Genomic DNA, 25,644 nt, shown 5'->3' with positions numbered 1-25,644 from the left:
GCAAAAAGGCCGAGTAGCCGACGGCTGTGTATGTATGTGCGGGGACTCCGCCATGTACTTACAACTATGTGGGTAAGGTGTGTATGTACTTACCTTGACTGGCACATCATGTACTTTGCCTAGGCAGGTTGACTGGCCTTAGCCGAGCCCCTATTTCTCAAGGGACAGTCCTTCAGCGATTCACGACACTGGCGACAAGCATATTTAGGAGGACCTTAACACTACCCATCACATACTATACTTCAGATCACCACTACCTGAACGAAGGACTGATTACTTGTCGTATGCCGATGGACCTTCAGCCGCCCAGGAACAGACAATAGAGCATCCAGGTGTTGGCACTGGAGCAGGGTTTGCCACGGAAAGTTCAAGAGCAAGAACAACAGTACGGCAATGGCTTCCAAAGGCTCCTCAAAGAGCTTGTTCCGTACGCTCTGGAGAAAGACCCCGGCGAAACATCTCATGCTCAATCGACCACGGATACGTTCACCTGGTCGACTGGCAGCGTTTTCGACAACACGGTCCGGCCATGCTCGCGGAACAGAATACCTCCAACTCCACGACCCGGACCTCACCGAGTCCCAACGCACGGTACGCGAAGCCATCAGCAAAGTATGCGCCAGGTTCGACGACAACTACTGGCTCGCCGCCGACCGCGAGCACCGTTTCCCCGTCGAGTTTCACCAGGCGGTGGCCAAGGACGGATGGCTGGGGATTTGCATGCCTTCCGCGTACGGCGGGAGCGAGCTGGGCATCGCCGAGGCGGCAGTCATGGTGCAGACGATCGCCGAGAGCGGGGCGGCGTACGCGGGCGCGAGCGCGGTGCACATGAACATCTTCGGGCTCGAGCCGGTGCGCAAGTTCGGCAGCGAGGAGCAGAAGAAGCGCATGCTCGTGCCGCTCATCGCGGGCAGGGAGCGGGCGTGTTTTGGCGTGACGGAACCCAACACGGGCCTCGACACGCTGAGGCTGCAGTCTCGAGCGGTCCGCAAGGGCGACGAGCAGCACTACGAACTCAGCGGGCAGAAGATATGGATCTCGACGGCCCAGGTTGCCGAGAAGATCCTCGTGCTCGTGCGGACGACGCCTCTCGAGCACGTCAAGAAGCCGAGTCACGGGCTGAGCCTGTTCTACACCGACCTCGACAGGACACAGGTCCAGGTCACCGAGATTCCAAAGATGGGCAGGGCGGCCGTAGACTCAAACACCTTGTTCTTCGACGGATGGAAGGTGCCGCGACAAGACCTGATTGGCGAAGAGGGCAACGGGTTCAAGATGATCATGCACGGGATGAACGCCGAGAGGATCCTCATTGCCGCCGAGGCGCTGGGGATAGGGTTCGCTGCGTTGAGACGGGCCGCGCTGTACGCCGGGGAGAGGAAGGTGTTTGGAAGGCCGATCGGGCAGAACCAGGCCATCCAGCATCCTCTGGCGGACAGTTGGATGCAGCTTGAGGCCGCGAGACTGATGATCTACCAGGCGGCGAGGATGTACGACCAAGGATATGAGACGGGCGAGTATGCCAATGCGGCAAAGTATCTCGCTGCAGAGGCGGCTTTTACGGCATGCGAACGCGCCGTCATGACGCACGGCGGTATGGGGTATGCAAAGGAGTATCACGTCGAGAGATACCTGAGGGAGATCATGATCCCCAGAATTGCCCCGGTGAGTAGAGAGATGATCAAGAACTATATTGGCGAGAGGGTGCTCGGGTTACCGAGGTCGTATTGACGTGAAGTACTTGGTAATTCTGAGTACTCATCTTCTGCCTCCTCTTCCATCCCTGCGCGTGTTGCACGCAACCGATGTCCACTCAGCATGGGCATGGCCATCTTCTTCTCGCCCTCTGTCTCTTGTCTCCTAGGCAAATCGTCGGTGAGAGCTTCCTTCGGCGGGATGTTCTCCGTGTCCCAGCTGTCTCCTGCTTCCACAGCCAATGCCGTGACCATGCTCTTCCTTGCCGACTTTCCTGGAGTTTCCCAAATACGCCCGTGAGAATTTGAGCTCTGTCTTTTTCTCAACCGGAAAGATTGTATCGACGGCGTCTAAACATGGTCAGGAGTGAGTGGATGGATGTACAGTACCGCTTCGAGGACCTCGCAGGTGTTTGGAATTGAAGGCGTTGATAGCGGGATCCTGGTTCTGTAGGAGGTGTTTGTCGCTGAACAAATCTCTTTCATATGAGATGTATGCATAAAATAATGCTGACGAACTCATTGTCGTCAATTGAGTCTGGGACAATCACCAGACGTCCGTCTCGTCGAAAATCACCTCGAGCGATTTGTGCAGCACGAGGCCATTGCCTTCTGACCCAAGGATACCTCGTCCCACGCGAATGTAGGCCCACCGTCCCATCACCGTCAGGAACGCTGCCTTGTGCTGATGAGGACCCTTGCGATACATTCCCACGGATCAATACCCGTTGGTTCCCCTCTGCCTGGAACTTGTACCGTGCCTTTGTCGTGGCGAAGTCTTTCACAATTGGCTCCATCCTTCGAGGAGGACAGTTCGACTTCGGTACCGTTCGACTTGATAGTTCTGTCATTCAGCTGACAATAAGTTTGCACCATTCTCAAAGGTTCGTTCAATTTTCTCAGGAGCGTGGTCTTCGCGCGGCATAAGGACTCTGGCACCACCGCGTCCTCTTGCAATATATATATACGCACACACAGTGCAGTCTTGAGCACCAGTTCAAACGTACAGGTATTTCCCACCATTAAATTGAGATATGTCTACCTGCGCTGCCTCTGCCTTAACTTTCTATCGAGTGACTCAGGTATGCTGTGTCCCGAGTCGACATCTTAACCAGCGCTTGGTTAATTCTCTCCCAGCCTAAACTTCGCACCTTTTCCCATCCCACCAGAGAGACCAGGCTCTCTATGTAACTAATGGAGATTCACGTTTAGGCCCTTCACTTTTCCCCAAGAAACTTTAGTCTACACATCCACTTCTACCTTTTTCGCACCTCAACAACCCTCTTCACTTCCTTCAAAATCACTCTCCTCCTCATTCCACCTCTTTATTTCTTTCTGCAGTTATCTACTCAGGTTTTCTAAGTCATCAACTTCACCTGCATCCTCATCACTGATGTCTTCATTTTCGCTTCTCTCGGCCTCCTCCGCTGTTTCCATGACTTTGAGAGGCTTAACTGCATTTCTTTTTAGCCCTTTCAAGGCTGCCTCGCTCGTCAGGACCCTCGCATTCACCATGACTTCAGGACTTTTCACCTGGGCCTACAGCTTCCACCCCTTAGACTTAGCCAATTCAATCAAAACCAGCTTGCCGGTCTTGGGATCATTGATTTGGAAGCCTAAAGTTTTGCAATATTTCTATGCTAATATTCACTAAATGTACATGTATCTTGATAAAGAGCCACATCAGCCACTCTTCCGGGCGTCATTTGAAGATAGTCACGTGCGTGGCTGGGGAGGCCGGTGAGGCTGGTGCTTCTCCACGAGGCTGAGTAGGTGAACTTCCTCTTTGGGCGGGCACAGCCTCACGACTGCGCCTCGGGTGCGGCATCCCAAATCCTCGCCCTCCCACACCAGTCAATCCAATCATGATGCTCCTCGACGGTGATTTTGCGCTTTTCCAGGCCCGTCTTCAGCTTGCATCGAACGCTCGACTTGTCTCCATGTGCTCCATTGCAAGGCGTTCCGACTACGTATCCTGAATGGCTGGAGTAGGCGAAGCCTCAAGTCGCATCAAGTCGACTATTCCGGGTGACGCGGCTCGCCCATCGTGCATCATCTTGCATACAACGAGCGGGCCTTTTGAGATCTGGGGTCATCGTACCAACGAGGATGCCGTGGGCTGTGGCCAGTAAGGTAGGTGTGTGTGTGTGTATGTGTAAGGTATATAAGTATCCCCTCCTCACCTGTTTTTCCATTTCGACATCAACAAGACACATACATCATCATCATCATCATCATCATCACTTTTCCAAACCAATTCCCTCCTACAACGAATCCTCTGTTCAATACCAGCTCCACTCCCACCACCCACACAACCATGTCAGGCTACGACTCTTACTACCAATCCCAATCCCAATATCCCTCGTACAGTCAACCTCAAGCCGCCAGCTCATACCCGAGCGACGGCTTTTCCGAGTCCGGAGCTCAAGGAGGCCCAGGCTATTACGAGAATCAATACACTCAGCAGCCATACTATGGCTACTCCGCCGACACCCGCTCCCAAACCCACCACAACGGCTACGGCTACGATGCTTCTTCTTCTTCTTCCAACGCCCCGTACTACACCAACTCCAACAACTCGGACCCTAACGCGAACTACCACCAACCCGCGCCCGCACAGGAACAGGACCGCGGCCTGATGGGCGCCATGGCCGGCGGCGCCGCCGGTGCATGGGGCGGCCACAAGGCCGGCCACGGGTTCCTGGGCGCGATAGGCGGCGCCATCGCCGGGTCTCTGGCTGAAGACTACGCCAAAAAGAGCCGCAAGAACAAACACAACAAGGCCAGCTTCGGCAGCGTCAGCACCACGGCCTCGAGCTTCTTCAGCAATCGTAAGAACTAAAGGTTTGCTGTTGAATGAGATTTGGTTGTTTTTCCCTCCTTCTTTGATATTTGTTTTGGAGGGAAAGCCTTTTTTTTCGGAGCAGGCGTTGGGTACGAAGCGATGATGAAGAAAGACCTACCTCATGATCCCGGGGGAAAACAAAAACCGAGCGGCAGGATTGGAATCCAGAGACCTCGTTCGGTTCTTTGCAATGTCGCTGGCCTAGTGTTCTGCAGTCGACGGGATTGTTGTCATGTTTGGGTCGGTTGGTCCGTCATCACATGGAGTTTTTATCATGAGTATACTTGTGTACATGAGTTTGAACGATCTTCACGCGTAGCATGGCATGGCATTGTATCATGTGATTGAAATGGGTATGAACTGGAGTCTTGAAAAGGTCTCGACTTCGACAACAGATATTGGTAGTGTTCAAAACAAACATCACCCACTCACTTCCTTACCTCCCTGCAAACTTTATCAGTATGCAATGGACGTCAACGATCTTATGCATCACAGAATAGGAACAGTCAAAATAAGAGCACAGCGCATTTCTTCATCTCTTTTTATCTTCAGGGCCTCGTAACTAACACCATGGCCAAATGTCGCTCACGCATCAAAAATGCTTTTTCTATCGTCATCATTTCATGCCCTCTCACCGTAACATTGTTCTCAATGGCAATGCACATCACATGCACCTATTTATGCTGGTTGCTGATATGGGTGAATGAGCATCTCGGAGAAACTGTGATGATGTCGTCAGCGTACTCCCTCTAGAACATACATACAGGATTTATCGATCGTAGGCTTACCTTTTCAAGCTTTCCACACCACGTACTTCATCCGTAAGAAGTGGCATCTTCACCACGTTGAATTCGTCATACAACTCTTCAATCTGATCAAGGTACTTCTTTTGCATCTTTCTCCGAGCATTGCATTGCTTGCAATCATTTGACTTCTCGGGGAAGAGTAACTGATTGACCACGATGCAATGCGTGTCGATGTGGTAACTCGCCAATTCCTGAATCATCCGTTCAGTCTCGTACAACGACAGAAACTCCGCGATGCAGACGCAAACAAAGGTCGTCATGTCCGGATTCTTGAACTGGGAATTGACTTCAGCTATCGTCTCCCGCAAGGTCTCGAGCTTTTGGGTGAGATCCTCGAGTGAGCCTCCACCGGGTAGACCTCCTCGGGCTCCGAGAACGGACTGCAGCATAGGTCCAAACTGGGAAGACAGTTGAGAAATCTTGGCCAATGCCTTTTCGAGCACAGTGGGAAATTGCAGGAATCGAAGAGTGTGGCCGGTCGGAGCAGTGTCGAAGATGATGACCTCGTACGAAAGACTCTTGACCTGCTTCAAGACTTCTGCAAATGACATTGCCTCATCAACACCAGGGATCTAGACTCACACTTCGTCAGCGCACATCTCACGGTGGCATGCATCTACAGATAGGTGTGCAGTATACTTACGCTGAATGCCAGATCCTGCATCATGTTTCCCATTCCACCCAGACCCGCCATTGCATCTTGACCTTCATCACCGGCGCCAGCGATCAAATCATTGATACTGCCGTTCGGATCGATTTCCATGGCACTCAGATTCGTGAAGCCTTCCACCAGTCGGGCATCCTTTCCGAACTTCTGGCTGAATGCATCACTGAGATTGTGCGCTGGATCCGTCGATATCAGCAGCACGGACTTCCTCGCTTTCGCCATTTGGATGGCCAGAGAACAAGAGGTCGTGGTCTTGCCAACGCCGCCTTTTCCTCCCACGAAGATCCATCTCAAGGTCTTTTGATCGATCAGGTTCTGGAGGGTAGGATCTAGGACGTCGTCGTCGGCGCTGACTACGGCAGTAGACATCTTGTGGGCTGGAGGGGTGAGTGGCTTTGCAACAGCTGCTTCTCGTCGAACAGAATGCACAAGGTCCAAATGGTGTTCTGGAAACTTCCAAGGCCTGATGCAAGGATGAAATCTGGTTGTACCAAGATCCAAGCTGAGGATCCAGGGTAGGGTGTAATAACGAAACAGGACGTGGAGACAAATCTATGCTGAGAGAGAAGGACAAACTTGGGAGCCTGGTCAAGCAATGCCACACAGCAACAACAGTCGAAGGCGAAGCGCAGTTTGCAGGGAAAGAGAACAAGTGACAAGTCGACGTCATTCGGATAAACTGCGGCATCCGGCGAGGCTGAGAAAACACGCAAGGCTGAACTTCAGGAGCAACTTGGCTTCGAGGGATCTGATGCTACTCGAGAACAACCATAAACCCTCTCTACTCCGTACAAAGGCCTTGGCCATCTATGCATGCTCTAAAGCTTCGCTTCGTTAACTTTTGGCAGGATCTCCTTAACCAGCGCCCTCCCAACTGTCCGTCCGGTGAAAACACATCCACCCAGGAACGTCCCCTCGAGCGAGCTATACCCATGCACACCACCTCCGCCGAACCCACAACATTCACCGGCAGCATACAACCCTTTGAACGGCTGTCCATCCGGCTTCATGACGTTCCCGTCGAGATTCGTCTCCATGCCGCCGAGACTCTTCCGCGTGAGCAAGTTCATCCGCACGGCAACCAGCGGTCCAGCACTGGGGTCGAGCAGCCGATGCGGCTTCGCTATTCTGCGTCCGTCGGGTCCATAGTTTCTTGCATTCCTGATCAACATGATTTGTGCATCCTTCCCGAATTCATTCGAGACCTGCATGTCTCTCAGTTCAATCTCCTTCTTGACTTTTTCAAGGTCCAGTTCCGGCCCGCCCCTTTCTTTGGCAAGCCTGTTCATCCCTTCGACGAGCTTATCCAAATCTTTCTCCACGATAAAGTCCTCGCCATTCTTCAGGAAAGCCTGGACCTCTCTCGTCCCAAGACTAGAAAACAGCCTCTCCAGGAGCCGTATGTAACTCTTCTCCGTCAGGTCGTAGTTCTGCTCGCTGCCGCTCAAGGCAAACTCCCTGCTCACGATCTTGCGGTTGCATATGAACCAGGAATAATCGGACCCCGTGGCCACTATGTGCTTCAGGGTTGCGAGTGTGTCACTTCCAGGGTATAAGAATGGTGGGAATCTCTTGCCCTTTGCGTCGAGCCACATCGAGCTCGGCCCTGGAATGACTCGGATGCCATGGGCTGGCCAGATCGAGTTCCAATTGTGCAATCCTTCAGTGTAATGCCACATTCTGTCCATGCTGTATTTCAACTCATAGTCAGCACACACACACTCTCTCTCTCACTCGCTGATAAACGGCACACGCCCAAGAGGTGACTTACTTGACCACATTCGCACCATTCTTCTCCGCGACTCCAATCATCTCTCCATCGACATGCGCCGGCACACCCACGACGAAGTGGCCCGGCACCTGCGGTCCAAGCCTGTGGACAGGCCAGTTCTCTTTGACCTTGTCCACATTCCCACCTATGCCGCCGGTCGAAATAACCACAGCGCGCCCCCTGACTTCGAAATTTCCCACCACGTCCCGGTTCGTCGCCTGCCCTCTCACCCAGCCATTTTTCACATCCGCGAGGACTTTGCCCTTGACACCGACGACGCGTCCATCCTCGACGATCAGCTCGTCGACCTTCCTCCGGAACAAGAACTTGACGAGACCTTTCTTCTCGGCGCGTCTGACCGGTTCACTGAACGCCCTCACGATCTGCGGCCCGGTGCCCCAAGTCAAATGGAACCGTGGTACACTGTTGCCGTGGCCTGCAGCATCGCCAGCTCCTCTCTCCGCCCATCCGACCAGGAGAAACTTGACGCCCAGGTTCTTGAGGTACGGCTCCATCCCGTCGGTGGCGAAGTCCACAAACGCCCTAGCCCACTTTCTGGGCCAGTAGTCTTCCTTTTCGCGATCAAACTTCGCCGTGCCCATCCAATCCGCCAGAGCCAGTTCTCTGGAATCTTTGATGCCCTTGGAGCGCTGGTCCGCCGAGTTCACGCAGAAGATGCCACCGAGACTCCAGAATGCTTGGCCGCCTAGACTTCCCTCGGGTTCCTGGTCGACGATGACGACGGGCATGTTTTTGCGCGTGAGTTCGTAAGCGGCGACCAGGCCAGCCAGCCCGCTGCCCACGATGACGACAGGCTCAGATTGCTGTGAGTTGCCCATTCTGTGGTATCCTGCCGGGTCCGGGTCAGGCCACAGTTACGTATACTTGAGCGTAGACTTGCTTGCTCTGCGGAGAAGGTGAAAACGAGTTAATACGGTACTGCACGAGGAGGTGTTTAGATTTCGGAGTGCGTCAAGTACAATCTACTTGAGGTTGTTAGGAAACCATCTGAACTAAGAACGTCGTGACCAGACGGCCGAAGGTTTGTGGATAATAAAACCAAAACAACTAATGCTGGTGATTGCTGGTACTCAACAGTGATGATAGCGTGGGTCGTGGTCCGAGTTGAGGTAAAAACAGCCTCGGTACTCCGTACTTCGCAATACCATGAATATAGTGGAGTCTGCAGGATCGCACTCTTGCAGGCTTCCAACTCTCCCCCGTATCCCGTATCCCGTATCCGCTGGAACCAGGTAAGCCCTAAAGCGACTTGTCACTCCACAAATGCTTGTAACGCGTGGCAGACTAGTAGAGGTGGTCAGCAGTCACATCGATTAGCCTTCTCGACTAGCTATCGTAAATGTCTCGGGAGATGGGGTCACAACAAGGATCGAGCATTACAGAAAGCTACTTATTAGTCGCTTCGTTCAGACAGCTTGCATCATATCATAACACATCAAGTTCTAGTAGAGCTATTCATATCCTTCTCCATCGAGGTATTTGCCTCAGAAGACACGGCGGCCTCGCGAGCCTTCCTCTCAAGCTCACGCTTCTCCCGAGCACGCCGGGCTTGTTGTCTCCGCACATTCACCGGCTGATATACTTCGTTGAAGTTCATTACGACTCCCAGGAATCGTAGATCCACGTCGGGTTGGTGCGCCAGGTCATACAGCAGCATGCTTAATCGTGATCTGAACTCGGCCGAAAGGTGCAATTGCCTTGCTCGTAAAGAATTCAGCTGCGTTTCGTCATCACCTGGAGCCAGGCTGCCGACAGGTCCAACAAGCGGAGAGTCGCCTTCCTCTGGGAGTAGCTGCACTCTCCTACCTGTTTTCGAGGGTGCTAAAGACGCAGGGGTACTCGCGCGTGTGTCACCATTGAGGTCCTTCTCGGTTATTCCCCATCGACCTTGTGCCGTTCGCTGCTCAACCTTTGCGTTAAATTGTTGTCGCCTAGTGTACTCTGCAACACTATACTTGTACAACGAGTCAATCACTTCGCGGTAGCTCAGCATGCATTTCAATATATGATGCACCTGCGCAACCAGGCTGTCTTCTTGTTGACCAGTGATTGGATGTCTTTGTTGGCCGATAAGCCCTTTTTTGGTGATGTTGTTGAGGTAGTTGGTATGGGCTTCAATGAGGTCGTCAAGAGTGGCATCTGGCTTGTGAACTGCTTCCTCGAGTTGTTTCCAGCTAGCCTCGATGACCTCAAACAGGAGATAGTACAGTAACTGGTTGATAAAGTGCACCATCTCTGCCACCACACACATGGATCGTTTCCAATCACGACCCAGCTTGTCATTGACGCCGGCAAGAACACCTCGACCTCCAGTCATGCAGCGTTTGCACGTAGTATTCAGAGAGAACTCGACTCTCTTTATTCTCCACAGGAGATTGAAAATCTTCAGGTATTGTGTGTTCGCCCACTGCGTGATGACGACGTCGCATGGAGCGCTGATTTTGTATTCCAGGGTGAAGCAATCCCAGCCGATCTCGCCGCTAGACAACTCCAGCATACGAGCATCCAGCCTTCGTAGGACTTCAGGGTCATCGTACTGAGCATTCGAATGCCGAATTGCGTGTTCGAGCTGGGAGGTGAGATTGTGCCGATACATGGAATTCACCGGACGATCAAGATGTTGTGCAAGCGATTCAATGAGCAAGTCAATGAAGTCGCCCTGAGCTAACAACATGTATTTCTTGATCGCATTTAGATGGGTGAAAAGGCCAAACTTTGTGGACATGAGGTGTGTCAAGCGAGACATGGTTGTCTTGTACGCTACATCGATGGACATTGGAAGGTTGGCCGTATTGGCGAAGTCCAGAGACTTGGAGTTTGATTTTGAGTACTGAATAACCCAGTCGGAGTCGCCGCAATTATGGCGAATGAAGTTGAGAGACTTTCCAATCAGGAATACCTTTTTCGAGAATTCAGAGGATATTATTGATGGTACCATTGCCGTGTCAAGCTTGTATTTTTCTTCCCAGACAGATGTCGCCACATGTCGGTGGTCTACCGCCTGGGAGACATTTGGGTCGGGCTCTGTGATGAAGAATTCATGGAAGGGGTCAACAAGTTCTCCGTCATAAATCCAGTGCCTCAGCATTTCGTAGAAAGGCCGGGCAACATGGGCCAAGAGCTTCTCGGCGAAGGATGCCACAAAAGGATCACCATGTGAAGAAGACAGACTGTGGATGAGAGACAGTAGTTGCCCCCCTCGTTTCTGTTGAGACTCTTCGACTATGAGCTTCATCAGCCGCAAGCCCATAGTGGCATCTCTGGTCCAGATCATGCATCGTTTGAGCGTTACGCTGGTGACTCTGAGTGACTGCGGATCTTCAGATTGACTGAGAGCGGCAAGGGCCTGTCTGATCTCGGACTCAAGCGACGCGACCAAGCTCAAATATGAGCGCAATTCATTGTTAATGGCAGACCGAAGGCTCTGGTCGATGAGACCCCCTTCTTGACCGTTGGTATATTCTGCCAAGCCTCGATAGAGCAAACACGGTTCCGCGAGAGCATGAAGCAGAGATATTATCGGAACCGGAAGTGTTGTAGGCAGTTTCAACGAAGTTACCCCTGTAAACTCAACATGTGTCGACGACACTCCTTGAAGGTTGAATGGTAAGTCTCGTAATAATTCCGGCTCTGACGGTGAAACAAGGCGTTCCTTCATTGGCTGCACAGGATCTGCTTCCTGTTCCTCTTCTGTTGATTGCGCCTCTTGGGCTGGCAATTCCTTCTCGACTTTGACGTCGGCCTTTGCCTTGGGTGGTATCGTTCGACCTCTTGGGAAGGGGACCTCTGCTGAAGCCACGTCGTCGTCATCATCATCACCACCACCATCATCATACGCCTGTTCGTCGACCTGATATGGCTTTGCAGAAGATAACGTGTGCCGTCGGGGAATGTTGGCAAAGTGAGCCGAGTCTGCGAGAGGATCTCGAGGGTGTACATCGAGCACCGAAGCGTCAGACAACTTGTAGAGAAGATAAAGAATAGCCCACTTTTGATTTAAGACAGGTATGGCTAATAACCTGGAGTATAAATTGCTGAACCGTGCAGCCTTCTCTGGCGACGCATTTTCTCTTAACAACTTTCTCTTGATCAAGTCCTGCGCCTGGTTGGTGTCCGAGGGCAATCTGCTGTCGGCATTCAGGACGATATCCTTTGCATTCTGGATCGCACGATCGATGCGATACTCAGTCTCGGTGTCATCCTGGTCGATATTCGGGGGAGGGACGAGGCTTTCAAACAACGAGGTCAAGGTGCCTTCGATGCGAGTCGACCGTGGGTCAGCCATGGACACGACTGGGAAGCCGAGAAGGCGCCTGGCATGACAAGGAACAGATCAGGGATGCGACGCGGAATGTATCATGTCCCTTCCGAGTGCAGACCATTTGTTTGCGAGCAGTCCGTGGTCTTTAAGGCTCTGTTGATTGTTTATCTTGTTGGATCTGAAATTCGCGACCTGACGCGTGCGTGTTTGCAACTGGATTTTGGGGAGGCACAGGCCTTGAGGGTGGGGGCTCTCGGTGCCCAAAGGACCCCTATATGCACCTAATAGGCTGGTAGCTGCAGTCCGCAATGATGCTTGGGGCACTCAGGAGGGCCTAATAGAGTTAGGTAGCCTCGGGTTAGTCACTAACATCGTGCCCGCACAATTCTGTAGATATACTCTGCCGTACGGAGTGCCTTGAGGTATTACTGAGTGTAGCCACTTTAGCAGTGGGTTACCAAATAATAAGCTTAGAAACAAAGCCTCTCTCGAGAGGACACGTTACTTCGACTGCGGATCTTCTGGACAGCCGCCTTTGGACTTGCGCATCTCGCAGCTCGCAGCCCGCAGCCCGCAGCTCGCGCTGACTTGACATTGCTTATCCGTTGAGCCAGAGAACCGCCGACTTATCCCTCGGACTGGTCTACAGACTCCTCGTCCAAGGGTTCTCCCTGTCGCATCGGATCTCGTACATCAAAGATCCTGAGACGGCGTTAGCACGTTTCGACGCGGCATTATCTACAGTGTGAAACGCGTCGACAAGGCCGTTTCGTCCACTGCCTCAGTTGCAACTTGCTTGACGGCCATTTGGCTTTCGGCAAGTGGAATCTCCGCGATTCCACTCGGTAAGCGACACATCTCTATCTCTGAAGACGCAATTGGGAAAGTAGAGCCTAGACTTGAAGATCGCATGCAAGCCGACAACCTTCTGCTGCATCCCTTCGACTCCGAGACTGTCACTCCTAGTTGTTCCGTGCGATCAGGGTGCTCGGTAGGCTGAGAAAGGTGTCTCGAGGAGGTCATCTACTCCGTAAGAGGAGTCCGGTATCTCGACATCCGTGTCTAAACGTGGTAACTTGGTATTGCTTTGACCAAATCTGACATTGCTCACCATCGTGTGGGGCTTTAAAGGTAGTACTGCAGACCAGTTGTGTTCTTTTGGATATTTCCTGTTCCTCTGTCCGGATAGCTATCTGTTATTGAGGTTGCTGGGCATGCCTGGCTGACTTGGTTTTTCTGACTCTACACTCATTGGAGTCCATCAGCATCGGTATTCTGGGACGACTTCAACAGCGCGTCAAAGGTAACAGATCTTCAGGTATTGCGCCGATTCTCAACGCTGCAGCCATGATTGGCCCTGCCAATCCCTTGCTGCTGCTTACAATTGGATTCGTGGTGGTTTTGTTCCTTCGATCTCGAAAGTCATCAAAAAAAGCTCTACCGGATGTCCCCTGGATCAACACTCATGATGGAGAATTCTTGACGAGGATTCGCGCCCGCTTTCGAACCACCTTCAACTACAAAGAGGCAATATATCAAGCCTATGAGCAGGTAGGTTCCCGTCCTAATTTGCATCCAGTCTCACTAAGAGGCACAGTGTTCAAAGCGGGATCGGCCCTGCATCATAGCCGATATCAATGGCGAGGAAATAATAATGCCAATATCGGCCATGTCATGGTTTATCAGTCAACCAGATAGTGTCCTCAGCGCGGATGAGATGCACCGAGACGTCTTGCAAATCGATCATACCTTTGTACACCCCTTTATCGTCGAAAGGCCGCTTCACCACGAGACCGTCCGAATTGATCTAACCCGGCAGTTGGGTGCTCTTACGAGCGATATCATGGATGAGCTCTCTACATGCTTCGACGAATACTGGGGCACTGACACAGAGAACTTCAAAGAACTTTGTGTGATGGACTCGGTGATGCAAATTATTGCACGCACAAGTAACCGTGCTTTGGTTGGTTTACCAGCGTGCCGCAATCAAACCTTGCTTGAGCATGGCAAAGGGTTCGCCACATCCATAGCCATAAGCTCAGCGCTCCTAAAACAAATGCCTGCGTTCCTTCGTCCTCTTCTGAGTCCTCTGATAACGCTTCCGAATCGGAGACATACACGGGGGTTCGCAAAGATCTTGACGCCAGAGATACAGCGACGCCAAAGATTGTTCGCCGAAGGGTCCGACGATGAAAAGGAGATGGGCGAGGTAGAGCCGAACGATTTTTTGCAGTGGTCGATACGTCGCGCACAAGAATGCGGCTCTTCGGTCGAGAATGACCCGAGCATCATCGCTGAACGAACGCTTGCCGTGAACTTTGCTGCGATCCATACTTCGACTTTCAGCATCACAAACATTATTTTCGATCTGGTGAGCTCAGACCCTTCTATGCAGTACATGGACATCCTCCGCAACGAGGTCGCTTCGGTGCTTGCCGAAGAGAATGGGAACTGGTCAAAGCAAGGTCTCGCCAAAATGGTCAAACTGGACTCGGCTTTGCGAGAATCATCTCGTCTGGGGTCCTTTGTCGGCGCGCTTTCGCGTCTGTGCGTTAGTCCCCAGGGTGCGACCGCTCCAGATGGCACATTCCTGCCTTACGGAAGTACCATTTCTGTACCAACAACCCCGGTACAGAACGATCCGATGCTGTATGCCAATGCAAGTGCTTTCGATCCCTTCCGTTTCTCATCTCAACGTGAAGCCTTAAGTACCGGGGGCCCTGGCGACGAGGACAATACTACGACGAGCAATCCTTCGGCATACCTGGAAAAGGCAAACCTAAGTTTTGTCAGCACGTCGCCATCATATCATCCCTTTGGGCACGGTCGACACGCTTGTCCCGGACGCTTTTTCGCAGCAAATGAGCTCAAGTTACTGTTGGCATACATGCTCCTCAACTATGAGTTTGAGATGCTACCCACGAGGCCCAAGAACATTTGGATGGGCCGAACACATTTGCCGCCGATGAAAGCCACTGTCAAGATCCGGAGAAGGGCATGAAGAAAGCGGACCTCGAGTAGTTCACATGCAAACGACCGTGAGCCTGCGAGTTTCGTTCTGCAATCCCACTATGGAATGGTTTTGAGCTGCGTGCTTGGGATTGCCATTGGGCTAGACTGCATCGACAGTTTCCGCACACACAATCTGTGCCTAAGGCACGATAAACGACAGCACAGGGCGGGCAAGACGGTCCGTTAATTATGCTCGAGCACAATATCCGTGATGTTCGAGTCTATTTTCGTCACCTGTGGCCTGAGCAATTTAACTAGTGAGCAGATAATAGTATTCTCCTCGAAGTTGGTACAGTAGACTTCCTCCAGACAATCTCGACTTTGCGCAGGAACAGCGAGAAATGTGCATCTCCGTACGATGTCAGTCCTGACCTTAGACCGGACGTGGATGTGATGGGTCGGGATAAGTCGTAGTCGGCCGAGATCATGTCTTTGACATTGTTGTCATTGCTGCCGTTGATGCCGCCGTCTGAAGCCATATTGGTTCTTTTGTTGCCGTGTCCGTACTCGTGGATGGACTTTTCAGCAAGGCCTGTCGCTTGCTCGCTCGGTATCAAAGGACGAATTATCACTTATTTGAGTATATACAGAGCAGAGTGCCTAACCGGTGGACACCAGGTATGTCGCCATCGGTGCGGATAATGGCCATTATATTCGACTCCATTGGAGAACGATGCGGGCGGGATACTTGGCCGTACCGAGAGCTGCGAGGTGCGGAGAATGTCCGACATGCCCGTGTTGACTTACCCTTAACGTTCATCACGAACGGCACCACATGATCGATAGGATTGTTCCATGACCAACGAAGAGGTATCTGCCAGCACCTCATAGGGTGGATGCTAGCAATAAGTTGAAACTTTGTAGTTCAAGCATGAGAAACTGTGAAATATCGGGAACCAGCGTCAGTACCGTGTCCGTACCAGTAGGGTTCTTGGGTAGACCATCCAATGAGACTTTTATTTGGCGTGCTCTAACTAGTTGGTGCCGTGCGACCCACACCGCAAAAATCGGTACTACTTAAATTCAAACCCCAGAATTCGGTTTCAACAAGCAGCAGCCTGCCCGGCTAGCTCAATCGGTAGAGCGTAAGACTCTTACGACAAGAGATACAATCTTAAGGCTGTGGGTTCGACCCCCACGTCGGGCTCAACTCCCGTTTGCGATTGATTTTTTTTGGGGCGTCGATTTGCGGCACTCTTTTCTTCAAAGTCTAAATAATCCTTTTGTTTTTTTGGAGGGATGACTTTTTTTTATTGTGAATTCCTTCATTCCTCTCCCTCTTCCTGTCACGGATGCGGTGCTGTTGCCGCTTTATGCAATGATGTAATCTGATCACGGTCCTGTCCAATGCATGCATGAGCACCGCCCGCCATGAAAGTGTCCCTTCCGTTTGCGCTCTTCACTGGGTGCGATCAAAGCCCAATGATTCAATTGAGCCTCCTATTGATGACTCTGTCTTCGTCGCCACGTTGAATTAATTGAAGCCAAGAGACTTGTTGGGATGTAAGCGTAGGGCAAGTATTGTATGTACTCGTAGGCCGAGGGCAAGTGAGGCCATATTTTCGTATTCGTAAGTGAATTGTACCCTCTGATTGGCTGACACATTGTTTCCCGAAGAAATCCCAGAGAGTGTTCACTCTATTGTTCACTTTAATGTTCAGTGCCTTTACCTGGTATTTCATGATTCACAGACATACAATAATGACTTATTTAGCGGTAGAATCATGGACAGCTGTCACCTCAAAGGAGTCACTACAGGATTCCGTACCTGTGCCTGGAAAACTATAAGTGCCCCCCTTCCCCCCCTTCTTCTACCACCTTTTTCCTTCCAAAAACCTCATCCTTCCAACCAACTTCATATATGTATATCGCAGTCTCCCGGTATCATCCTCGAAGTCTGTTACCACCTCGCCTGCGGAGAATTCTGGCATACTACTGCGGATTTCCGATATGGATATGAGAAGATTCGAGACCAGGGAGCACTGAGGGACGAACCAGCGCTCCGCCGATATCAAAAAACTCGTTACGTCCTGGCGGAGCAAGCACTGATCCGAGCAAGGATTGTGATTTGTACTTGCTCAAGTGCTGCGCTTCATGTCCTCATGGCGAACTATCGCCCGTCAACGACTCAATCCTAATATTAGGATCAAGCCGCATGCGCACACCCTTATGGGTTGATGATTCCCATGGCGAAATTCTCTATGACGCTCGCACCGAGTGGTTTTACTTGGAGACTCCAAGCAATTTCCTCCTTGCGCATCCACTCCAGTCTCTAGAACTTGGTGGCAAGTGTCTATCTTTGAGAAGATGGAGCGGAAGGGCTTCCCAGAGACAATCCTTTCAACCTCGTACCGAGCACACGGTGCCTTAGTCGAGCACATATCCAACTTCTTCGATGATGGCATTTGAAAGCCGCTCGTCAAGGCACTTCAGCATCAATGCCGAATCTCATTGATCTCTTACGGTCGGTGAAACCGGTCAATCGATCGATCAAAGCGGACGTACAGATTCAGCTGTCAAGCTGTCCTCCTCTTATCTCGGTCGACAAAACATATGACACTTTTTCATCCCAAAATGGTCCTGAGGCTCAATGCGTGTGCGTGATCAAGACTCTTACTGGAAGAGGAACACAGCTTGACGCTGCAGACATCATGGTTATTGCAGGCTACCATGATCAACTGAGAATCCTCGAGAAACAAGCGGAAGATGGTGCTGGTTATTCGACTGAGCATCTTGATGATGGGGGTCGATCTCCGGACAAAACCCACCTGTCTCAGGGTCGTGAGAATTCTGTCGTGATCTTGAGCCTAGTGCGAAACATGCACGCACTTGTTACAACAACCGCAGTATTGTACGACGCGCAAGAAGCAGTTCGAAAAAGCCGAGTGCAGAACGACGGTAAACATCTTTTGGTCGGCCTCCACCCAAAAGATGCAAAATGTCCATCCAACGAGCCCTTCTCAATCTGCTGTCCATGTGTCCCTACAAATCCGTCGGCCGCGTTCGATATCACTCCCGGCATGAACATTTTCCAAGTGCCAGCAGTCCTTCCCACCAATTCTGTGGAAGAGTGAAGACCGAGACAAAAACACAGCCAGTAAGTCGATTGTGCAACAAGTCTTGACATGACAATTAATGATGGGACCAGAACCAGGCCAAGTCAAAGATCGGTGAATTCATCATCCAGACACCTGCACCAAAGGCTCCCAAGCCCAAGAAGCTCACATCTCGAATCCAAAGCTCTGAAGAAACTCCTCCACCAGATACCGACGCCGCCGAGTGCATCCGGAGGGCGAGAAGAGTCTTTTGGGGTCAACGATGATGACCAACGCGAGACTTTTAAACGTTGCATTCTCGCGTGCCAAAGTTGGACTGTATATTGTCGGCCATTGGCCTTCGATTTCCAAGCTCCCCGAGACCCTGGACCCCCCTTCGGGGGTTCTCTTTTTCCTCCAGAACCAACATCCTCGATTTGTCCTCGATGCTGGCAAGGCTCCTTTTTAGGACGGAATTTGAAAACACGCTCGACCAAACTGTTCCTAGGGTCATTCGAGCAAACACGCTCGCACACCGTGAGGAGGAAATCCTGGCTAGAGGACGCTTGCTCGAAAACGAGTTAAACACAATTAGAGATGACTGGGTCTGGTACATGGATATTCGGTATGGGTTCCCTGCTTGGTTCGGAGCTCGTGAAAGATTCCGAGCAAAAACATACACGGATGGCGTGAGGCAAGAAATGGTTTAATTTGGAATTCAGGTCAAGAGTTCTTCATGCGAAAAGCTCTCTATGCTGCGATACAAATGAGAGCTGCTGTCTTGCACACTGGATACACAGATGATCACTACTTCCGGCAAGATTTGGAGAGATACAATGCTACTCGACAACGAGCTGCTGGGGTGATTGGAGAGATCCATGAGTTGTATGCGGCCCAGAGACGTCTTGTGGATGAGGAGATGCGTGAGGAGATGCAGATGGACGGTTTGATGGAATGAGTTTGTCTATGCGAACCACTAAGGACTAGAATGGCACGGCATGAGCTTACTTTGCTCTAAGGAACATCGGCATAGACCGAGATCATGTAATGACTAGTACAAGGACTTGGTGAAATGATCATTCCTCAAAAGCGACTGTTATGGAATCAAGGCTGGACCTTTCAATCACGCTTCTGAAACCGTTTTCTCTCGGGCCTTCCCCGGACACCTTAATTGCAGCTCTACACTGTCTCTCAACCTTTGCGATCCCATTGCAGAGCCGTCGAATATGATATGTCGAAGTTGTCCTGTGACCTGTGACCATTTCTAGATGGAACGTGTTCTTGGGCCGGACCGTCTCTGCCTCAGAACAAGATATCCTCTGTCCATGTTTCCCAAGCCTGCCCGGGCCGCCAGACGTATTGGACTTGCTGCAATCTCCTCTCAAGATCACAAAAAGGAATGATATATGCGGCATGGATTCGATCTTCTAGGCGCGGCCAATCCTTCGGATTCTCTGTCGAAGGTGGACCGGAGACGAAGCTCTCCTCGTGCTTGAGAATGAATCTTGCGATCGATAACAGAACTCGGGTGTTCCACAAGCCCTCTTGTGCCGTTGTAGCCTTAGAAAGGAGTTCAATGGCACGGCGACGAATGCTGGGAGAGCGGCATTTGACGGCGGTGAAGTAGAGCGCAAAACTCAGTCCCATTTCGAAGCTGAAGCTTGCGTAATGTGTGTTGTTGGGGGATGCCGATGCAGTTGACAGGTGCATAGCATCGGCACCGTTTATGCAAATCGCGGCCAAAGAGACCAGAGTCTGAAAGTCCCGAACATAATAATCAAACATAATTTCGAGGTCAAAGTCTTGGTTTGACGAGTGATTTGCCGAAGTCCAAATGGTTGCCACCAGGCTCTGAACTTGCATGCACCTCACGGCAAGAGTTTCCCGGTTGTTAGGCCCAGAAAAAGAATGAGACAAGAAGGTTTTCATTTCCAGGTTCCATTGTCGTAGTTGTCGGACGCAGATGCTTTGGCTGATCACATCGTCGCTGTTAGGACTGCTCGCGCACGTAACATCGACCGCGGGTGCTGCCGGCCGCAGACTGTCTATGAGTATCGAGGTAAGACTTTTCTGGGCAGCCATAATGTCTGTGAAGTTGGCGTCGATGGAACCTGAGGCCATTTCCTGGCGCCTATAAAACCTTGCTGGAGGTACTTGGCCAATCAGGGAACCCTGGATGCTGAGTCGGTGGAAAATGGCGTCTAGTTTGCGTAGGAGATCGGATAGTTGAGATAATTCCGGGACAAGTTCATGGTGGACGCAAAGAATGGTCAACCCGGCTTGGAGATGAGCTAGCGCGACCCCCGTGCGACCTCTCTTGAATTCCAAGCAGATAAATAGGAGGCAAGTTAGCAGAATTGTATGCCGGAAGCGATCTGTGTGCTGAGCCACATCCATCCTGAGAGACTGAATAGCTCTGTTGTAAAACATGATCACGTCGCATTCAGCCGTATCCCCGGATTCAGCTAGGGAGGGCACAGCTTTTTCGGTAGCAGCGACTGCAAGCGCTGCATACAGCACAGGAGGCTCGACATGCGCGACACATGGAAGCGTGACGTTCCAAAAATCTGCGTCAAAATACCCACCCAAATTGGGGGCTATTCTCGTGCGAAAGAGATGGAAAAGTTGGTGTTCCCGAGCGTTGAAGACCATGGGAAGTCCAGAGCTTCGAGCCAAGGAACCAACATTCATGAACTGATTCCATGGATGCTTGTACCGTGCTACATGATGTGTCGGAGAGTATTCAGATGCATTCTGACTGAGGCATTTCGCAGGGAGTTCAGTGCTGGACACCGAGGTCGTGTTGCGGAACAGCCTGTCTGTGGCGTATTCACATAACTGACCGGTGCTCGTGCATCTCTGACAATGAGGCTTCGCAGCGTCGCATTTTACTCGGCGGGCTCTGCATTGCGTTAGAACTCCCTCTCAGATGCGAGGAACCCAGAGGGCAATGTTCTTTACTGACCGGCTATGATCAAGATTAGCGACTTACACCATTCCACATCAAAGGCACCATACCATGTTTGACATCCATAACGGACCTTGGATCCACTACGTCTTTGCCTCTTCGCTCCTTCTCTCATATAGAAAGTAAGAAAGTGTGAGTATCAGGACTCAGGTGTGCAATCCACAGAGTCTCACTGCGCCTGCCGCTGGGTTTGGCTCCTCGAATGGAGAATCGTTGAGATTTGACTCTGGCTCACAGATAGACGGAACGGCGTGCTGAATATGTACTACTCAGACTCAAGTTGATGGTTGCTCGCCGGAACACCCAATGAATCCTCATACTCGAAACGCGAGTTCGCTCGTTTTGAGGGTTGTGGCTGTGGCGGCGTGAAGAGAATTAAGTGACTAAACTAGAATTAGAGGAAATGATCGCCGCTATGTAGTATGTACGGAAGGCTATGTAAACCACTGTAGCAGTCAGAAAGAAACGGAGAAGAGAGGGGTGACCATCTCCTACAGTTGAACGATATCTTGGGGCTACTGCCGCCGTCCTTGCTTGCAAACCAATGTTTTGGTCCTAATCGGGGAGAGACTGGATCCGAACGCCAGTCAAAAATCCTGGTGGCCAGCAACCTAACATTGACGAGCCTATGGAGCTGATACTCGGCAAGAATAAGTCTGACGACATGAGCGCGACGGGAACAGGCGTGATCGTATGAGTACGAGCCGTCACAAAGATCGTCAGCTGCGAAACCTCTGGGGCAACCTGGTTTTGGGACTGATGTTCTGCATCTCCTATCACCGCGAGTGTAAGTTCTGTGAGTATCAAAGCGCCCTTGACAGCAAAAGGCTCTACAAAGATTAATGTCTAGGACATATAATACATCGGTACTTTTGCTTCCGCAATCGACCATAGGTTGTGAAATACAGGGCTTCCCGTCCGCTCAGCCGTACTTAAGCCACAAGCCGATCAGTTAGTACTACCGTGGGTGACCAGGTGGGAATCCTGATTGTTGATTGTTTTTGCCATTTTGTCTTTTTGTCCCTTTGACTACGCAGATATCTGTCCAGCAATCGGTGGTAGGTTGGGACAGGGCTTTCTTGTGCGCTTCAGCCGTGATCTTGAAGAATTATATGCATCTATGGATGACCAATCCATCTCGTCTTGGAGCCGGATTTCACTCCAGGAGATGACGTTCACGAGTTCCGGCAGCATTTTTGTACTTTGCCGTTTGGCATTGCAACTGGTGGCCCCGGTCCGTAGTTAAATTTAAGCAGCAGTATCTCAGGAGGAGCTTTGGTTAGGGTTACGGCTTAGGGAAAACAGATCCCCTTCCACATGGCCTTCCCACGACAAAAAGGTTTCCTCGAGTACGCTGTTGGCCGATCGTGGAGTTGCCCGCGCTTCTCCGAAGGATGTGGCCCGAACAGTCACCAGCATTCTCAATAAGTAGTGTTTATCTCTTCTCTCCCTCACGAGCCAGCGTATTCTCCGCTTCCTGAAGACGACTCGAGTTGAACGCCAAATCCACACAATGGCTGAAAAAGTACGGGTACTGCTCGTCGGGAGCGGCGGCATTGGCACGATGACTGCCCTGAATCTGGAACTCGGCGGTCATGCGGCCGTGTCGGCTGTTTTGAGATCCAACTACGCAGCAGTCAAGGAGAAAGGATTCACAATCGACTCATGCGACCATGGAAAATTTGAGGGATGGAGGCCTTCCGAGATTCTAAGCAAGGTTCCAGACGTTGTCTCTGATCCATCCGCGAAGCCTTTCGACTACATTATCTGCACGACCAAAAATATCCCAGACGTGCCGCCAGTATTGGTCGACATCATCCGACCAGCAGTTACTCCTGGGAAGTCTGTCATTTTACTCATCCAGAATGGCCTCAACATTGAGAAGCCACTGCTGAAGGAGTTTCCGACTAACATCCTCCTGTCGGGCGTATCTTTCATGGGAGCGGATGAGTTGTCTCCGGGACACGTTCTCGAGAACGACACTGATCGACTCTCGGTCGGGCCGTTCTTCAACCCAGCTCTCGAGATTGGAGACCAGATTGCCGCAGCCGAGCACTTTGTCAAGATATATTCTGCGACCGGCAAAGTCCAGTGTTCCTATGATAGGGATGTGCTCTTCATTCGCTGGAGGAAGCTGTTGTACAATGCCGTCTGGAACCCAATTTGCGCCATTACCGGGATGGACACCACGCGCCTCAGACTCGCTTCGGAAGATGATGACCCTGGCAGCCCGCTCAACACGCTTGTACGACCAGCAATGAACGAGATTCGTGCAGCCGCCTCCGCTGTAGCCGGCGTTAGCTTGCCCGAGTCCCTTGTTGAGGTCATGGTTGACGCAGACCCGCTGGAGATCTGGTGCGCGCCCAGTATGATGCAGGACACGCGGAAGAAGAGATTCATTGAGTACGAGTATCTTGTGGGTGAAGCTCTAAGGGCAGGCGAGAGTAAGGGGGTTGCAATGCCAACTTTGCGGTGTATCTACGGCTTCTGCAAGGCAGTGCAATGGCGTACAAAGGAACATCATGGGCTGGTGGACCCGCAGAAGTTGATGGAGGAGAGGAAGAAAGCTCGAGTTTGAATGAGCCCTGTCCGGTATATGGAAAGCTTGATAAGGGGGACATAGGTAGGGAGGAAACCTTGTATATCAAGGCTTCTCCAAAAGCAACCTGAAGCAATGTCTTCATGTAAGTGTTTGACCATAGAGGGGCTACCACATTCAACTGTACTCAGATGCTACTGCTAACGGCTGTGATACTGTGTATGTGGGGGGGAGCAGACGCTGTCACGCCCAAGGCTTCCCGCCCCTTTTTGGGTTGAAGAAAAAGTTTGCAAACTCAAGTCCTTCTGAACTAACATTCCTCCTTCAAATACCCACTGTTTATACTCTGACAACTCTTGGTCGTTGACAGGTAGTCCGGGGATCTCCCTAGAATCAAATCTGGGACATTTTAGCCTTGAGGTAGGCACCCTTCCCACCATGACTCACTCACCATCGTTCCGAAGATTATAATTACGTCTATTCATGATTGAGGACATTCACAGCATAAAGATTACACCACAGTCAACATAAACCGCGAGCGGTCTTCACAATAAATACAACGCCCTTGCTGCTGTATTAGATGTCTGTCCTCTTAGCACCAAAATTACGGGGTAGACAGTAGCTCGCACTGCGTATAAAGGGTTCATTTCAAGAGGATGGCGTCGCAAATTAATGAGAAGACAGGTCGGGCCTCTCTGAAGGATAAAGCTAGGCTAATAAATTCGTCAACGCTTGCACAGGAGTACTCTCGACGCTCGATTCTCCTCGAAGAAGTGCTTGGCCAGAGTCCTGAAGAGATCCTCCGACGCACCTTGTCCACCGGAACAGCTGTTGCGACCGCTTCTAGTTCTGCGCAACGGATGGACCTCTGTCGTCCGCCCTCGCCAGAAACACAACTTGCCTTTCGAGACATTGGGCGAGGCAGCTGTGGCAGCATTTTTGAGGTGCCCGGAGCACCCTATGCCATCAAGAAGGGCTCCAACGTTGCGGCGATATGGAACGACTTTAACCTGACGAACCTGGCGTACAACTCCCACATCAAATGTCTGTTCCTCTTCCGGGACGATTTCCCCAACCACCAAGTCCCACGTTCTCCCCTTGCCCGGTTTTTCAACAGTCCGGAATCCTCGTGGTGGGAAACGAACATGTCCTGCTTTCCAGAGGCAGATCGTGTCAGGGCCGCGGCTTTCCACCTTGACCGAATTCTGCCCGTCACAAAAGAGACGAGAGAGGCTATCGTGCAGACGTATTTCGAACCGGATCGGTCCACACAGCGGCAAGTTCTGAGCAACATTGACAACAAGGACTGTCTCGTTCGTGTGTACTTCGGAGAGAATTCCCCGAGTGACGAACTGTACGATAGCTCAGATACCCTACGCAACTTTCCACTCTACGTCGACCGAGCCCAAGAACTTAAATTAGACATCGACAAGCTAGCGGAGGAAATGGCCCTGGGACTGGCGGTCTTGCATTGGGAGGCTCAGATTGATACACAAGATGTCGAATTTGTTATCGGAACCTCTACTACAACGGTACTTAGTAGCTACCAACCCGACCATCGCAGGCTGCCTCCTCCCGTTTCTACCTTCGATGACTTCGGCAAGCGAGAGATTCAGATGTGGATGCTGGACTTTGACAAGGCGACACAGGTTGCTCTGAGTGACACAGACATTGTTCAGAAATACTTTGTCGCTGTGACAGGCAACGATCCATACTTTCCGCACCCGCAGCTGAATCTCAAATTATGGCAGACCTTCAGTCAAGCGTATCTACAGGCGAGCAAAGTCATCCTGAAGACGAAGCGGGTCGGGAATTCTATGCTTGAGCTTCCAGGCATGTTGATCCAACGCTGGGAGCTCTGGGGAGTCACGAGCACGCAAGATGACGAAGATGACCCCTTTGAAAGAGGCACCGATTATGAGGAGGACGAAGAGGACTTTTCTGAAGCTACATCTGAGGACGAAGACGACGATTCGGGACCTGAGCCCTAAATATACCCTACTACATTTGTACTAGACTTGGTAT

At 51.4% G+C, this 25,644-nt stretch overlaps 10 protein-coding genes and 2 non-coding genes across 12 annotated transcripts; 8 read left to right on the top strand and 4 right to left on the bottom strand.

Moving 5' to 3' along the window:
* Positions 1-393: 393 nt before the first annotated feature.
* PV08_07717 (uncharacterized protein) lies at positions 394-1,731 on the top strand (the record flags this gene model as incomplete). Its single annotated transcript, XM_016382044.1, has 1 exon — positions 394-1,731. One exon carries the CDS (start codon positions 394-396, stop codon positions 1,729-1,731), a length of 1,338 nt encoding a protein of 445 aa, XP_016235146.1.
* A 2,280-nt stretch (positions 1,732-4,011) lies between these two features.
* On the top strand, positions 4,012-4,536 carry PV08_07716 (uncharacterized protein; the record flags this gene model as incomplete). Its single annotated transcript, XM_016382043.1, has 1 exon — positions 4,012-4,536. The coding sequence occupies one exon, from the start codon at positions 4,012-4,014 to the stop codon at positions 4,534-4,536; it is 525 nt and encodes a 174-aa protein (XP_016235145.1).
* Positions 4,537-5,217: 681 nt separating this feature from the next.
* PV08_07715 (ATPase get3) lies at positions 5,218-6,381 on the bottom strand (the record flags this gene model as incomplete). Its single annotated transcript, XM_016382042.1, has 3 exons — positions 5,218-5,260; positions 5,328-5,917; positions 5,989-6,381. The coding sequence occupies 3 exons, from the start codon at positions 6,379-6,381 to the stop codon at positions 5,218-5,220; spliced, it is 1,026 nt and encodes a 341-aa protein (XP_016235144.1).
* Positions 6,382-6,830: 449 nt separating this feature from the next.
* Positions 6,831-8,622, bottom strand: PV08_07714 (uncharacterized protein; the record flags this gene model as incomplete). The annotated part of the gene is made up of 2 exons (XM_016382041.1): positions 6,831-7,701; positions 7,784-8,622. The coding sequence occupies 2 exons, from the start codon at positions 8,620-8,622 to the stop codon at positions 6,831-6,833; spliced, it is 1,710 nt and encodes a 569-aa protein (XP_016235143.1).
* A 617-nt stretch (positions 8,623-9,239) lies between these two features.
* On the bottom strand, positions 9,240-12,089 carry PV08_07713 (uncharacterized protein; the record flags this gene model as incomplete). Its single annotated transcript, XM_016382040.1, has 1 exon — positions 9,240-12,089. One exon carries the CDS (start codon positions 12,087-12,089, stop codon positions 9,240-9,242), a length of 2,850 nt encoding a protein of 949 aa, XP_016235142.1.
* Positions 12,090-13,412: 1,323 nt separating this feature from the next.
* On the top strand, positions 13,413-15,066 carry PV08_07712 (uncharacterized protein; the record flags this gene model as incomplete). Its single annotated transcript, XM_016382039.1, has 2 exons — positions 13,413-13,616; positions 13,663-15,066. 2 exons carry the CDS (start codon positions 13,413-13,415, stop codon positions 15,064-15,066), a joined length of 1,608 nt encoding a protein of 535 aa, XP_016235141.1.
* Positions 15,067-16,137: 1,071 nt separating this feature from the next.
* On the top strand, positions 16,138-16,224 carry PV08_07711. The gene has a single exon. It is a non-coding gene; the product is annotated as a tRNA-Lys (tRNA).
* Positions 16,225-17,515: 1,291 nt separating this feature from the next.
* PV08_07710 (uncharacterized protein) lies at positions 17,516-18,151 on the top strand (the record flags this gene model as incomplete). The annotated part of the gene is made up of 1 exon (XM_016382038.1): positions 17,516-18,151. The coding sequence occupies one exon, from the start codon at positions 17,516-17,518 to the stop codon at positions 18,149-18,151; it is 636 nt and encodes a 211-aa protein (XP_016235140.1).
* Positions 18,152-19,414: 1,263 nt separating this feature from the next.
* Positions 19,415-21,146, bottom strand: PV08_07709 (uncharacterized protein; the record flags this gene model as incomplete). The annotated part of the gene is made up of 3 exons (XM_016382037.1): positions 19,415-21,014; positions 21,074-21,080; positions 21,131-21,146. 3 exons carry the CDS (start codon positions 21,144-21,146, stop codon positions 19,415-19,417), a joined length of 1,623 nt encoding a protein of 540 aa, XP_016235139.1.
* An 818-nt stretch (positions 21,147-21,964) lies between these two features.
* On the top strand, positions 21,965-22,081 carry PV08_07708. Its single transcript, XR_001622129.1, has one exon. It is a non-coding gene; the product is annotated as a 5S ribosomal RNA (ribosomal RNA).
* Positions 22,082-22,593: 512 nt separating this feature from the next.
* Positions 22,594-23,658, top strand: PV08_07707 (uncharacterized protein; the record flags this gene model as incomplete). The annotated part of the gene is made up of 1 exon (XM_016382036.1): positions 22,594-23,658. The coding sequence occupies one exon, from the start codon at positions 22,594-22,596 to the stop codon at positions 23,656-23,658; it is 1,065 nt and encodes a 354-aa protein (XP_016235138.1).
* A 617-nt stretch (positions 23,659-24,275) lies between these two features.
* Positions 24,276-25,610, top strand: PV08_07706 (uncharacterized protein; the record flags this gene model as incomplete). Its single annotated transcript, XM_016382035.1, has 1 exon — positions 24,276-25,610. The coding sequence occupies one exon, from the start codon at positions 24,276-24,278 to the stop codon at positions 25,608-25,610; it is 1,335 nt and encodes a 444-aa protein (XP_016235137.1).
* Between the last annotated feature and the right edge of the window lie 34 nt (positions 25,611-25,644).

The sequence above is a fragment of the Exophiala spinifera genome (assembly GCF_000836115.1).
Source record: "Exophiala spinifera strain CBS 89968 unplaced genomic scaffold supercont1.5, whole genome shotgun sequence".
NCBI classification, from domain to species: domain Eukaryota; kingdom Fungi; phylum Ascomycota; class Eurotiomycetes; order Chaetothyriales; family Herpotrichiellaceae; genus Exophiala; species Exophiala spinifera.
This window is presented reverse-complemented; position numbering and strand designations above follow the sequence as displayed.